Source organism: Furipterus horrens, unplaced genomic scaffold (genome assembly GCF_987537825.1).
Source record: "Furipterus horrens unplaced genomic scaffold, mFurHor1.1.pri manual_scaffold_17, whole genome shotgun sequence".
NCBI lineage: Eukaryota > Metazoa > Chordata > Mammalia > Chiroptera > Furipteridae > Furipterus > Furipterus horrens.
The window spans coordinates 90,260,414-90,274,831 of NW_028327187.1; the positions used below are offsets into that span (position 1 = coordinate 90,260,414).

At 39.4% G+C, this 14,418-nt stretch overlaps 1 protein-coding gene and 1 non-coding gene across 2 annotated transcripts; one reads left to right on the forward strand and one right to left on the reverse strand.

Moving 5' to 3' along the window:
• Window positions 1-7,816: 7,816 nt before the first annotated feature.
• LOC149991567 (dynein light chain 1, cytoplasmic) lies at window positions 7,817-8,235 on the forward strand. The gene has a single exon (XM_090264536.1). It carries the CDS (start codon window positions 7,915-7,917, stop codon window positions 8,182-8,184), a length of 270 nt encoding a protein of 89 aa, XP_090120662.1. The 5' UTR covers window positions 7,817-7,914; the 3' UTR covers window positions 8,185-8,235.
• Window positions 8,236-12,291: 4,056 nt separating this feature from the next.
• LOC149991568 (small nucleolar RNA SNORD77) lies at window positions 12,292-12,359 on the reverse strand. The gene has a single exon (XR_016508830.1). It is a non-coding gene; the product is annotated as a small nucleolar RNA SNORD77 (small nucleolar RNA).
• Window positions 12,360-14,418: the final 2,059 nt, after the last annotated feature.

Consider the following 14,418-nt stretch of genomic DNA (forward strand, 5'->3'; position numbering starts at 1 on the left):
GAAGCTTGTGTCTGCATGGAGTGTGCCACATCTAGTGACTGGGAGAGAGTGGAAGCCCAACCCTCTGTGACCTGGACCTCATAAGCTGGAAGTGATGTGGCCAAGAAAAGTCACCAGACTCAGCAGCCTCTGCCCCACCTTTCATAGACAAGATACAGATTCAAGGCCCTGCCAGAGGTTGCACATCTTTCCTTTAGGGCTTCCTGGAAACTTAAATTACAGTAGTTAGCTAGGAATGTCAGGGAGGGCCTGTCTGAAGAGGCAACATTTGAGTTGAGATCTGAATGAGGAGGAGACAGCCATAATAAGAAAAAGGTTCTAGCAGAAAGGATGAGGTAGGCTTGTAAGGACGCTGGTATGATAGGAGCACGATGGATGGCACAGTGGATGAGAGGCTGGTTGGAACCAAACAGAGTAGAATCCTATAAGCCATAATGAAGGCAGGGAAACCAGTTAAGGAGGCTGTCACAGTAGTGCAGGTGAGAAAGGAAATTAACTTGGACCAGGATTTCAGCAGTGGTGATGAGGAAGTGGTCAGGTTTGGAAGTAGAACTTATGAGATTTGCTGGTAAGTGGTATGAGAGAATAAGGAAAAAGGAATGACTTCTCAGCCTTATTTTTTTCTTCCTCTCTGACTTTTTTCTTTTTTAATTTATTTTTTTATTTAAGTATAGTTGCTATACAATCATACACTGACGGTGCCATTTATATGAGATGAGGAAGGACTTTGGAAAGAAAGGGAGGAAATGCAACTGTCTATTGTATCGACCATCTATTCATTCTTTGATTTACAAGGTGAAGATTACTACATTATTTGAATGATAAAAAACTACTAAAATACTTAAGTATATTAATAAATTTAGAAGAAAACATATCATTTCCACAAAGTCTGAAAAGACATGTGACAAATTCAACACACATTCTTGATAAAAACTCAAAATATAAATTGATTGATGTCCTTAGCATGTTCGACATTCTTCCAGCATCACACTTAATGGGAAGCATCAGGAGAATTCACAATTATCATTTAACATTATACTGGAGATCCTAATGGAAGCAATTGGACAAGAGAAATAAACTAGAGGTCTAATATTTACAGATAATGTAACTGCTTGGAAAAGCCAAAAGAATCAACTGAGAAACTACTAAAAACATTATGAAAATTCAATAAGGTAGCAGAAAATAAAATATAAAGAAATCAATTGTTTTCATACAGGGTTGGGCAAAGTAGGTTTACAGTTGTTTGTATGGACAATAATACAAAAATTAATAAATAAGAATAAACTCTGTATTTTGCCTACTCACAACTGTAAGCCTACTTTTGCCCCACCCTGTATACAGTTATCAGCTAGAAAATATAATGGAAGAAGATATCCCCTTTATAATAGCAACAAATAACATAAAATAACAGGGAATATACTTCACATGAAATATACTAGATCTTTACTTCAAAAAAACCTGAAAGATTTTTATAACTAGACAATGTTGTTTTTAAAAAATAAACAAGCAAGAAGAGCAAAAATAAAACTCTAAATAAAAGGGCACTGAAGGAAAAACTAGGTATTAAAGATACTAAAACATATTGAAGGCCTCAATGATTAAAACTATGCAATTCTAGCACATGAATCAAAAGGCCAGTATTAACACAGTAGAAATCCCAGAAGTAAGCCCATTCCTATAACAGGAGTTTTGTATCTGATAATTGTTGGCTGTGTTGGAGACTGTTAGCTATGCTCTCAAATACATTCTCCCCTTCTTTTACAGCAATAGAATGTGCCCAGCTAGATTACACTTCCCAGCCTTCCTTGCAGTTAGATGTGGCCCTGTGACCAAGATTTTGCCAAAATGGCACATGAGTGAAGTGACGTGTGCCACTTCTGTACCAACACATGAAAATAGCTAGTGTACCTCCTCTGAGCTCTTTTTTCTGCTCTCTGCAATGCAGGCTTATTTGAACCACACAGATGAGAACAATGACCTAGATCAGCAGCTCTCAAATGCCAGGGGGCATCAGAATCCTCCAGAGGGCTTGTTAATATATAGACCACTAGACTCCATCCCCATTGTTTCTGAGTCCACATGTCTGGGGTGGGACCCCACGAATTTGTATTTCTAACAAGTTCTCAGGTAATGCTGATGCTCCTGGTGTACGGTCCGCATTTTGAGAACCACTGCCTTAAAGGTAGAAAGAAAAAATGGAAGGAGCCTCAACCTTGAAAGACTGAGGGCAGCAGAGTCACCCACTGACCTGGGAACATGAATGCTGAAATGGTAGGTAAGAGAAAATATTTCTATCTTATTTAAGTCACTATGTTTCACAGCCTCTTTGTTACAACACTCTAACCTTACCCTAACTAACACAGTGTAGAAAAGACAGACATTTCAATAGATTGTGGTTGAGTCAAATAAAAAAAATGTTGGATCTGTACACCGTTATCATACACCGAGATAAACTCCAAATGGATAAAAAAAAAGTTTAATGTGAAAATATAACCATAAAGATAGAAATATAACTTTAAAAGAAGACTACATGGAAGAACTATTTTATAACATGTCGGAATAGGAAAAAAACTATGGTCACTATTCAAGCCCTAAAATAAAAGATTGATGAAGTAAACTACACATTAAAAAAAAAAAAAACCTCTCTGTTAACCAAAGAACACCATAAGCAAAGTAAAAATACAAATAAGTGTTTTTTAAAAATTGGCTACTCAGCCCTAGCTGGCGTGGTTCAGTGGATTGAGTACCAACCTGCAAACCAAAAGGTTGCCAGTTTGATTCCCAGTCAGGGCAAATGCCTGGGCTGTGGGCCAGGTTCCCGGTTGGGGGCATGCAAGAGGCAAACACACATTGATGTTTCTCTCCCTCTCTTTCTCCCTCCCTTCCCCTCTCTCTGAAAATAAATAAACAAAATCTTTTTTAAAAATTGGCTATTCATTTAGCAAGGAGCTTATATTACTAATATATAGAGGTCCTAAAAGTTCATAAAAATAAACCAATAACACAAAATAAAAATAAGCAAAAGATATTTGTGAATAGATAACACAAAAGAAAAATAAGCAAAAGATATTTGTGAATAGATAACACTGAAGAACACAATTTTTGATGAGTTAGATCTGACATTTGTTTTTGACTAACTTTTGGCATCTGAATCCAAAAATGACCCGTTTTTCTCCATCACGTCAACTTTTTAAGGTATAGGATATCCTCCCTTTGTCCCAAAAATTAGACAAACTGTACATACAAAAGAAAATAAAGAAAAAATTACCTGACTTCCGGCCAAGATGGAGGCCTAGACAGACATGCTGCATCTCCCTCCATGACTAAGAAGGAATACAACTACCTCAAAACTAGAGACAACCAGAAGTTCCAGAAAATCGAGCTGCATGGAGGTCCAACAAACAAAGATATAAAGAAGAAATACTCATCCAGACAGGTAGGAGGGGCAGAGCTGAGGTGGAGGGATGCAGTGTGGTGGTAGCAGGAGCAGCAGCAGCGGCAGGCTGGTGGAAAGTGCAGACACATGTTTTAAAAAGTAAGGAGGGACACCTGAGGAGCACTCCCAGGACCAGCTCCAGCCCAGACCAGACCACGCAGTTCATGGTCCCAGTGCCAAGGAAAATAAAGCCTCATTCCTTTTGACTGTGAAAACCAGTGGGGGTTGGGGTGGAGGAAGAAACTGCCAGTCTCTCAGCAGAGTCCACTTTTTTAAAGGACCTGATGGTCCTAGAGCATCCGCAGATCAACCCACTATGGGAACAACAGCCAGAGCAACAGCTAGAGAGGTGCCAGTCCAATACTAAGTGAGAGAAATGCCTGGAACAGGGGTGAATGTTGAGCAAGTGGCATTGTTTTCTCTCAAACCCCTCCCCCATATACAGCGCCACAACACGGTGAAACGGGTCGCCCTATACTGACAAATACCTAAGGCTCCATCCCTTACAACTTACAATGTAACTGGTGCAAGAGTTCTACCTAAGACACAGAGGCAAACAAACACAGGAGCCTGGCAAGATGAGGAGACAGAGAAGTATGGCCCAAAAGAGGGAACGGATCAAAGTCCCAGTGGGAGAACTAAGGAACGAGGAGATAGCCAACCTAACAGACACAGAGTTCAAAACACTGGTGATAAAAATGCTCACAGGTTTGACAGATAGGCTTAAGTATGGCAAACGCATAAAAGAAGAAGTTAAGACTATGCTAAATGAAACGAAGGAAAATCTACACAAAACCAATGGTGAAGGGAAGGAATCCAGAGTTCAAATCAATGATTTGGAACCTAAGGAAGAAAAAGAGGTCAACTAGTACAGAATGAGAAAAAGAAGAATTGAAAAAAGATGAGGAAAGGCTTAGGAACCTCTGGGACAACATTAAACATGCCAACGTTTAACCATAGGGGTGCCAGAAGGAGAAGAGGAAGAGCAAGAAATTGAAAACTTATGTTAGAAAATAATGAAGGAAAACCCCCCAAATCTGGTAAAGGAAATAGGCATTACAAGTCCAGGAAGCACAAAGAGTCCCAAACAATCTAGACCCAAAAAGGACCATACCAAGCCACATCATCATAAAAAAGCCAAAGGTTAAAGATAAAGAAAAAAATCTTAAAAGCAGCAAGAGAAAAGCAGAGAGTTACTTACAAAGGAGTGCCTAAAAGACTATCAGCTGATTTCTCAAAAGAAAGTTTGCAGGCAAAAAGGGACCGGCAAGAAGTATTCAAGGTGATAGAAAGCAAAAGCTTCCAGCCAAGATCACTCTATCCAGCAAAGCTATCATTTAGAATGGAAGAGCAGATGAAGTGCTTCCCAGACAAGTTAAAGCTAAAGGAGTTCATCATCACCAAGCCATTATTATATAAAGTGTCAAAGGGACTTACTTAGAAGAAGATCAAAATTATGAACATTAAAATGACAACAAAGTTGCAACTATCAACAACTGAATCTAAAAAATAAAAATAAAATCCAACCAAGCAAACCAGAATAGGAACAGAATCATAGGTATGGGGATCATTTTGAGGGTTATCAGCTATGAGAGGAGATGGGGAGAAATGGGGAAATGGTGCAGGGATTAAGAAGCATAATCGGTTGGTACAAAATACACAGGGGGAAGTTAAGAATAGTGTAGGAAAGGGTGAAGCCAAAGAATTTATATGCATGATGCATGGACATGAACTAAGGGGCATGGGATTGCTGGAGAGAAGGGGGGTACTGGGCAGAGGGGAGCAAAGGGAAAAATAATTGCGACTACTGTAACAACATAATCAATAAAATATACTTTAAAAAAGGAAGAAAAAATTACCTGAATATACTGTTTATTTAGAGTTATTTTATTCATATAAAGGCTATATATTGTTACTGTAAGTCATATTGTGTACAAGTAGTAAAGTTCTGCTACCAAACATGCATACTCAGGTATTTTATCTTTTCAAATGACAGGCTAGGAAATACCAAAATGAGACACTTGTAAGAGTCTCCTTCAGTTGACAAAGCTTTCACTAATTGCTTCATGAGACCCAGTTTTATGTGCAGAGGTGGGAATATAATGTTCTTTCTGTCAACAAGTGGCTCATGTAGAATGTTTGGATGACCAGGTTTGAGGTCAGATCTTGGAGGCCAATTCGACTCCACCCAATGCTTCTCACAAGCTCTGCTGTCCCACATACACAGAAAACAGGGATACTTGGTGTATAAACGTTGCTGACCAAGAAGGAAGCAGACCATTTTAAGGTCAATACAGATGATCCAATTGTGCTTGTGATATTGCAACAGATCAATGACTCTCTTGATGCCTTCATATTCTTCATGAAAACAAACTGAATGGCCAATTGGGACTGCACCAAATCAATTGCCATTGTGGAGGAGGACACACTTCAAGCTCCGCTTTGAACTATTGATGAACAGTCACCATCCAGTTGCGTTCTGAATGGGAATTCCCAATTCCTCCACTAAACCATGTATGTTACGGCAATACACAAGCCACCGTCACTTCAAAAGTCCTGCAGAAATGCACTTTCTCTTGATCGAAAGTAGGATGTCTTCGCTCCTTTTTCAAGCAAGTTTTTCTCGTGCAGTCTTGATGCTAGGAGTTCTGAAGCCTTCTTGGATAGTCCCAAATCTCATGCCAAATCATTCAACTCACGATGATCAAATCCTTTATGAACTGAGTCATCTTCAATTTCAAAATCTTCATCGCTGCTGTCACTTAGCTCTTCACCATACTCCTGTTTTTCGAAAGAGGGTAGTTCAATGAAAAATGGCGCTGGGATTTCAGCTGAATGAGGCACTGGGTGTATAGCTGATGGTAGGCTAGGATACTCTGTTTTATGTTTATTTCTCTTGTTATATCCTGACGTTTTCACTATACAAAAGTAGCAGTCACTTGAATGATCTCTGGGCTCTCGCCAAACCATAGGTATACCAAATGGCAATTTATCACGTGTTCCCTTAATCCACATCCGTAAATTCTCAACACACTGTTTGCACACCTTGTGAGGGGCCCAAGACTTATCTGGATCACCAAGTTTTACTTTAAAATATGCAAAATAGGCTTGCCTGACAAATGCACTGATGTTTGTCCTTTGGGAATGGTGAAACTGCCACAGATCTAACAAAACAAATCAGGGTTGTTTAGGCACTTACGACGAGAAATAGCAGAGGCAGACATGATCTGAAGGAAAGGAAATAAGTACATATGTAAATAAAATAAATAAATTCTGCTAACTCCTTGTATACAGACAAGAACTTGGACTACACTTCGGAATATGATTCACTACATAGAGTGGCACACAACCTCTCACCACACTGTCTCATGTGTAACTAAATAGCCTGGACAAGAACGAACCTGTTGCTGGTCTCCAAGGTCATCGCCCACCCCTCCCCACTCAAGGGAGGTTTGGTCTCAGCCAATAGGAGAGCACTAGTGCTTCCCTCGATCCAGGCTTGATCCAGCCTAGAGTGGTTGCATTAAGATAAGCTCTACAGAAAAACTTGACGTGATAGAAGAAAACTAACTGCAGTTTTGAAATTAGCATGCCTATTTAAGTCTAAAGCAGCTGAAAAATGGAACTCGACAGGAATTATGTTAAAAATTGTTCCCCTATGTAATTCAGAGCAAAAAATACAAATAGCCCTTAAACACATGGGAAGATCTTTAAGCTCACTCAGAAGAGGACTATAAATTAAGACTATGCCAGTAAAAAATAGAATCTCAATCATATTCGCCAAAATATCAGTTTGACAATATGCTCATAGACAAAGCTATAGGAAAAGAAATGCTCGGATACATTACTGGTAGAAGTTTGAACTAATAAAATGCCTGTGAGTAACAAGTTGACCATATGTACCCAAACTCAATGGATATACTGATGTGTACAAAGTTCACATTCATTGAAGTGTTGTTGGTAATAGCAAAGGAGGGAAAACAGCCTATATGTTCATCAGTAGGATAATTACATAGGTACAGGCACATAATAGACTATTCTGATTATACAACGATAAAGAAGAATAGACCCTCTTCTATGTATTAATATGCAAAAATCTCCAGTATATATTGTTTAATTTAGAAAGTATGGAACGCCCTGACTGGTATGGCTCAGTGGATTGAGCATGGCCTACGAACCGAAGGGTCACTGGTTCGATTCCTGGCCAGGGCACATGCCTGGATTGTGGGCCAGGTCCCCAGTTGGGGGCATGTGAGAGGCAACCAATCTATGTTTCTCTCACACATTGATGTTTCTCTTCCTCTCTTTCTCCGTTCCTTTCCCTCTCTCTGAAAATAAAATAAAATAAAACTTTTAAAAAAAAGTATGGACATGCGCCACGGTTTCTGTAGCGACGGGTTCTCCCGCTGGTTGTGAGCTTCGCTAGGCCCTCCCCCAGGAGACAGTTGCAGTTGGCCAGCACCTGCTCCACTGTAACCATGTGCGACCGAAAGGCGGTGATCAAAAATGCCGATATGTCGGAGGAGATGCAACAGGACTCCGTGGAATGCGCTACTCAGGCGTTGGAGAAGTACAACATAGAGAAGGATATTGCAGCCCATATTAAGAAGGAGTTTGACAAGAAGTACAACCCCACCTGGCACTGCATCGTGGGGAGGAACTTCGGTAGTTATGTGACACACGAAACCAAACACTTCATCTACTTCTACCTGGGCCAAGTGGCCATTCTTCTGTTCAAATCTGGTTAAAAGTGGACTATACCACGCACCCAGTGATCCATCCAAAAATAAGGATTGCAGCCTAAATTCCAAATACCAGAGACTGAAATCTTCAGCCTTGCTTAAAGGAACACCTTGATCTGGAACCTTTATTGTGTTGTTTTGTACAGGGCATTCTCTGTACTCATTTGTTGTGGTTATAAAACAATTAGCAAAGCAGCTTACATTTGTATTTATTTTCTATTCCATACCTCTGCTCCATGTTTTTCCTCCTCAAAATCCATTCCTTTACCCCCAAAATAAATCTGTTGGAAAACTTAAAAAAAAAAAAAAAAGGTATGGAACAATGTTTATAGTGTGTTACTTTTTGTGTAAAATGAGGAGAAAGTATATTCACTTATGCTTACATTTGCATAAAGACACTCTGGAAGGATGTACAAGTGACTAACATGTGGTTACTGGTTAAGATGGGGGCAGGTGGGAATAAGACTTCACTGTTTAATTTCATATATCATGTGATTCTTGAAATAAGTGAATGTACTAACTACCTAAAATATTAACTAATTAAAAGATGATATTCAAAGCCACAAAAGTAGATTAAAGCATTTAGGGAGAGACCAGTGATAGGCTGGTTGATGACTAAACCCCGGGGGCCCTCCAATGTTAAGGAGTTGGGGAGGGGGAAGAGGACTCAGCAAGAGAGACTGAAGGAGAAGTAAAAGCAGGCAAGTGTGAGCTCCTGGAAACCTTGTGACAAAAGGGTCAAAGAGGAAGTGCTCAGCATCAAGTGCTGCTGAAAGGCCTAGTGAGATGAGAAAGAATAGGTGTCTGTGACATGTTTAATAAGAGCCACTTCAATGGAATGATGGAGAAAAAGTTGATAGGGTAGCATAAAAATAAAAGGTAAGGAAGTGGACACGGTGCATTTGAGGTTTTGTGGGGGGTGGTAGTATAGAAAAATGGAGTAGTGGGTTGGAAAGGGGCAAGAGAGGGCTTTGAACCTTGGCTGGTGTGAGTCAGTGGACTGAGCATCAGTCTGCGTACCAGAGGGTCGCTGGTTTGATTCCCAGTCAGGGCACATGCCTGGGCTTCGGGCTGGGTCCCCAGTTGGGGGGCGTGCAAGAGACAACCACACATTGATGTTTCCCTCCCTCTCTTCCCTTCTCTCTAAAAATAAACACTCTTAAAAAGAGAGAGAGAGAGAGGGCTTTGAGATGGGTGATATTAAGGAAATGATCCAGGAGAGAGGGAAATACAGATAATGCATTAATAGATGAGAGACTACCACAGTGCTAACTTCTTGACCAAAGCACAAAGTGATTGGGCCTTAAACAGGAGCTCTCCATACTTCCTTCACTGGGAACATAACAGGAGAAAAAACATCAATATGGCCAGGGGTGATGCTAGTCTGTTTGTCTCTTTATTTAGGGCGTTAAACAGAGCTATTACCAAACTATATACTTACTTTTTGATACTGAACACCCTTAAGAACACCTTTATTTTGGCTAGCTGATCATTAAAGCATAGTAAGCCTTTAGCAGTGTCCCTCCTATTGACACTACCATTCAAAAAAATATCATTAGTTGTTTGATCTCACCCTAGCAAAGAACACAATTCTAGGGACCAGCCAGTTTTGATGTGCTCCTGGAAGCCACCAGACAAGAACATAAACCCAACTTCCCTGATAGAATTAGATAAAACCTAAGAGTTGTATGCCATTCGACTCCAAAGCAAGAAAATTAATAGGGTTACCTGGGTTGCTGTGTTGCCCTTTTTTCTTTTTATTATCATTGCTAAATCAAATTCCATTTCAAGATAGTCATACTTGTTTGGTAAGAAATCAAAACAGGACACTAAGAACAATAGCTTAGCAAGTTTCATTTTATATCCTTACACTGTATCTCATTCCAAAAGTTGGAGGCAACTTTCAGGTGTCCATGCAAAAAAAAAAAAAAAAAAAAAGCTGGAAAAGAGAGAATGAATAAAGATTCAACCAAGGGTATTGTTAATAAATCCCATAGGCCTCATTCCTATGAATGGGCCCAAGTAAAAACAGCTATAGTTTTTAGTGTTTATAAGAGAAAAGCATGTTGCTGAGAAGCAAAGCCTATTTATTTGTGACACTGATACTCAAGATAAATTTATCCCACAGGGCCTCTTACAAAGAATACTGTTGAGGCTGTAGATCTCTTCAAAATCCTCAAAATAAATGGGAATCCAAATTACACACAGCAAATTCTGCACCCCTTGTGAAAAAGAAGTTTCTGCATGTGTGTATGCCAATTAAAGAACTTCTACAGGAAGTCACCACCGCACAGTTCAAGGACACAGTTTCTTGATGAAAATTGACATTAAAATTTTAAGTGTTATTGATATTCTGGGACATTATGGTAATTGAGTTTGGTGCATGCTGAGAATTAATATTGAAGTAAGACTCCAAAGTACTCTCAGAATGATGAGTTTTGAGAAGATGAAACTGAAAAGGTGTAAGGTTTCTCCCAAGTTTGGGACTACCTGAATATTGCATTTTCTGCACAGGCAGTTCCTAATTTATTTGACTTATTGGGAAAGTTCTGTCTCTGTCCGAAACAGGAAACACTCCAAGAAGGTGTTTACTGGCTCAGAACAGGAATACCCGCATATTTACATGCATTTTTATGGTTGTCTTCAGCAGGAAGGTTGGTCTGAAATACTTAGGCTGCCATGACCAGCAGCTGAACTCTTTAATATATTCCTGAGTGAACTTCCTTCACTAAATATGGCATTTCATGGAGACACTTGCTCCATGGACATACTCTAAATGAGGATCATGATCCTAGGATGAATAAATAGAAGTGTTCCACGTATAAAGTACCAGGTAATCTCCCCTGTTGGCTGGATATTCTGAGTTCACAACTTAAAATTAGGTTTTTGACTCAACACAGTGTCAAATCTTCCCCAAATTTATCTATAGGTTCAGCACAATTACCATCAAAATCCCCATAGAACTTTTGTAGCTTATTATAAAATATATATGGAAAGGGAAACAAACTAGAACAGCTAAAAACAATTTTGAAAAACAATAAATTGGGAGGAATTGCTCTATGCAATTTTAAAACTTACTATAATTGAAACAGTGTGGTACTGGTGGAGGGATAGACACATAGATCAATGGAGCAGAAGAGAAGCCCAAAATAGACCCACACAGGATCGTGGATTGATTTTTGACAAATTTGCAAAAACAAGTCAATGGAGAAGAATAGTCTTTTTAACAAATGGCGGTAGAACAACTGAACAGCCATAGATTAAAAAGTGAACCTCAACCTAAACCTCACCATGCCTTAAAAATGGACTCAAAATGAATTGCAGACTTAAATGTAAAACTATTATTATTTTCCCTGGCTGGTGTGGCTCAGTGGATTGAGTGCCAGCCTGGAAACCAAAACATCGCTGGTTCAATTCCCAGTCAGGGCACATGCCTGGGTTGCAGGTCAGGTCCCCAGCTGGGGGCATGCAAGAGGCAACCCACTGATGTCTCTCTCATACATCAGTGTTTCTCTTCCTCTCTTCCTCCCTCCCTTCCCCTCTCTTTAAAAATAAATACAATCTTTTAAAAAATAAATGTAAAATTATTAGAAAAAAGAGGAGAAAAATTTTAGGATGTAGGGCTAGGTGAAGAGTTCTTAGACATGACATCAAACACACAATCCACAAAAGGAAATATTGATAAATTGGATTGCATCAAAATTAAAAGTTTTTTTTTAATGGAAGTGTTTGCAAAAGGCTGTTAAGAAAATGAAAAGACAAGTTATAGACTGGGAGAAAATATTTGCAAACCACATACCTGACAAGACTTGTACCTGGAATATATAAAGAACTCAGCAGTAAAAGCAATCAATTAATTTTAAATATATGTCTACCGAAGAATGTAAAGATAGCAAATAAGTACAAGAAAAGACGTTTAACATCACTAGTCATTAGGGAAATGCAAATTAAGACCAGAATGAGATATCACTTCACACCAATTAGCAAAGCCAAAGTAAAATACACCACCAAATGCTGGTGAGGATGCAAAGAAACTGGACCTCTCATGCATTGCTGGTGGGAATGTAAAATAGTACAGTTACTCTGGAAAATAGTTTGGCAGGTGCTTTTTTCAGACACATCAGACAAATGGTACATCTCTCCAGGAGTCAATCTGTTAAACTATGCAACGGGCATAGTATTGGCAGGTTCTTAAACTAAACATATACTTACAGCATGATCCAGCAATTGCACTCCTGGATATTTATGCCAGAAAAATAGAAACTTATATCCACACAGAAACCTCAGCACGACTGTTCATAGCAGCTTTAATTTGTAATACTCAAAAGCTGGAAACAAGCCAAATGTCCGTCAGTGGCTGAATGGATAAGCAAACTATGGTACATCCATACTATTCAACAATAAAAAGGAACAAACTGCAACAACTTGAATGGCTCTCAAGGACATTATGCTGAATGACAAAAAGCCAATCTCAAAAGGTCACATACTACGCAATTCCATTTTGTTAACAATTTTGAAATGACATTTTAGAGATGGAAAACAGGTGAGTGGTTGTCAGGGGTTAGTGACAGGGTGAGGAGGCAGAAAGGGGCAGGTGTTGACTATAGAGGCAGCACTGGGAAGATCTTGATGATGGTGGTGGTGGAACACTTCTGTGAAGGTGGCTACACAAATCAACACTTGATAAAACTGCATAGAACTACACACACACACACACACACGTGCATGCAAAAACTGGAGAAATCTGAATAAGATCTGTGAGCTGTACCCATGTCCATTTCCTGCTTTGATGTTGTACTAGTTATGCCGGAGGTTACCATTGGTGGAAACTGGGCGAACGACACACAGGACCTTTCTGTCCTATTTGCACAACCTCCTGTTAATCTATAATCATTTCAAACTAAAAAACAAAAAAACATGTCTTATTAGAAAATATATTCTAATTGTATAACATTTGTTCAGTACAAGTATGACGCAGAATTTCTTTTAATTTTTTATTTATTGATTTTAGAGAGGAAGGGGGAGGGAGGGAGGAAACAAGAGAAACACGGACCTGTTGTTCCACTCATCCACGCACTCACTGGTTGATTCTTGTATGTGCCCGACCAGGGATTGAACCCACAACCTTGGTGTATCGGGATGATGCTCTAAACAACTGAGCTACCCCATCAGGGCTCTTTTTAAAATTCCAACCAGAAGCAAGAACTGTCACTATTTTAGTTCCTCCTAGTCTTCGATGTATTTCCAAAGTAGTTGAGATCACTCTGCACACGCCAATTGTAACCCACTCTTTCCTCCACCTATTAGAGCGATCATTTTCTCCACATCGCTACTGTAAATGTATATTCTGAGAATACATAAAATTATCCTAAACATTAATTTACCTCCAGTTCTAATTAGAATAAGGTGAACAAAAACTCACGGAGTGCAGGATATGTCTGGACAATAACATCATACTCAGCTAATAGTATAAAGGATAGGAAGTAAGTTAAAAGCTGCACAGGTAGGCTGGTACCACATCATAGGGGCCATTGAATAGAATGCCATTAATGTTGTTGCAGTATCCATTATAATTTGAAACATAATGGCAATTGGAAGTTTTGGAACAGTTGGTAAAGAGTAGAGAACAGTGGACTCCATATTTAAGTTGGCTGCATCACAATTTCCGGGGGGAGATTTAAGAGTAACAAAAGCAGAAGCAGAACTGATTCCTGAGTGAATCCCAGAGATAGATTCTATTAAAGGAGTTGCCCTAGAATCATTTCCTATGTACTTCTATTGCAACACTCAGTTCCAAAAGGGCCATGACTATCTCTAAATTCATTGCTACATTCCCCAATGCCCAATACTTAGCAACCCCAAATGTCTACTAGTTAACCCACTAGGCACTCCAGGTGACTGGGTCAGGAGTGGAGGTCCAGTGATCATTCTGCATATCACTAATCAACTGATGGCAGGTAACTGAGATGTGCTGTTGCAAGCCTAAGTGAGTGTGGCATGCACCTGTACTAGAATAACTATGAGGATACCTAGCCAAAGATGAAAGAGGCATTTTTACTCATGTCTTAGAAAATTAAATGTCACTTTCAGCATCGCAAAGAAAACAGGAATAACCCCAAATTAGAAACTATGATTACAGCTACTAAATACAATCAGGACTGAAACTGAACATTACATCTACAGGAAACCTTAGAATATAGACATGTCACAGTACTGACAGGCCAGCCTGATGATCCTTTG

Excerpts from the sequence above, each read along its gene's own strand:
- LOC149991567 (XM_090264536.1), top strand. The coding sequence starts at position 7,915 with ATGTGCGACCGAAAGGCGGTGATCAAAAATGCCGATATGTCGGAGGAG.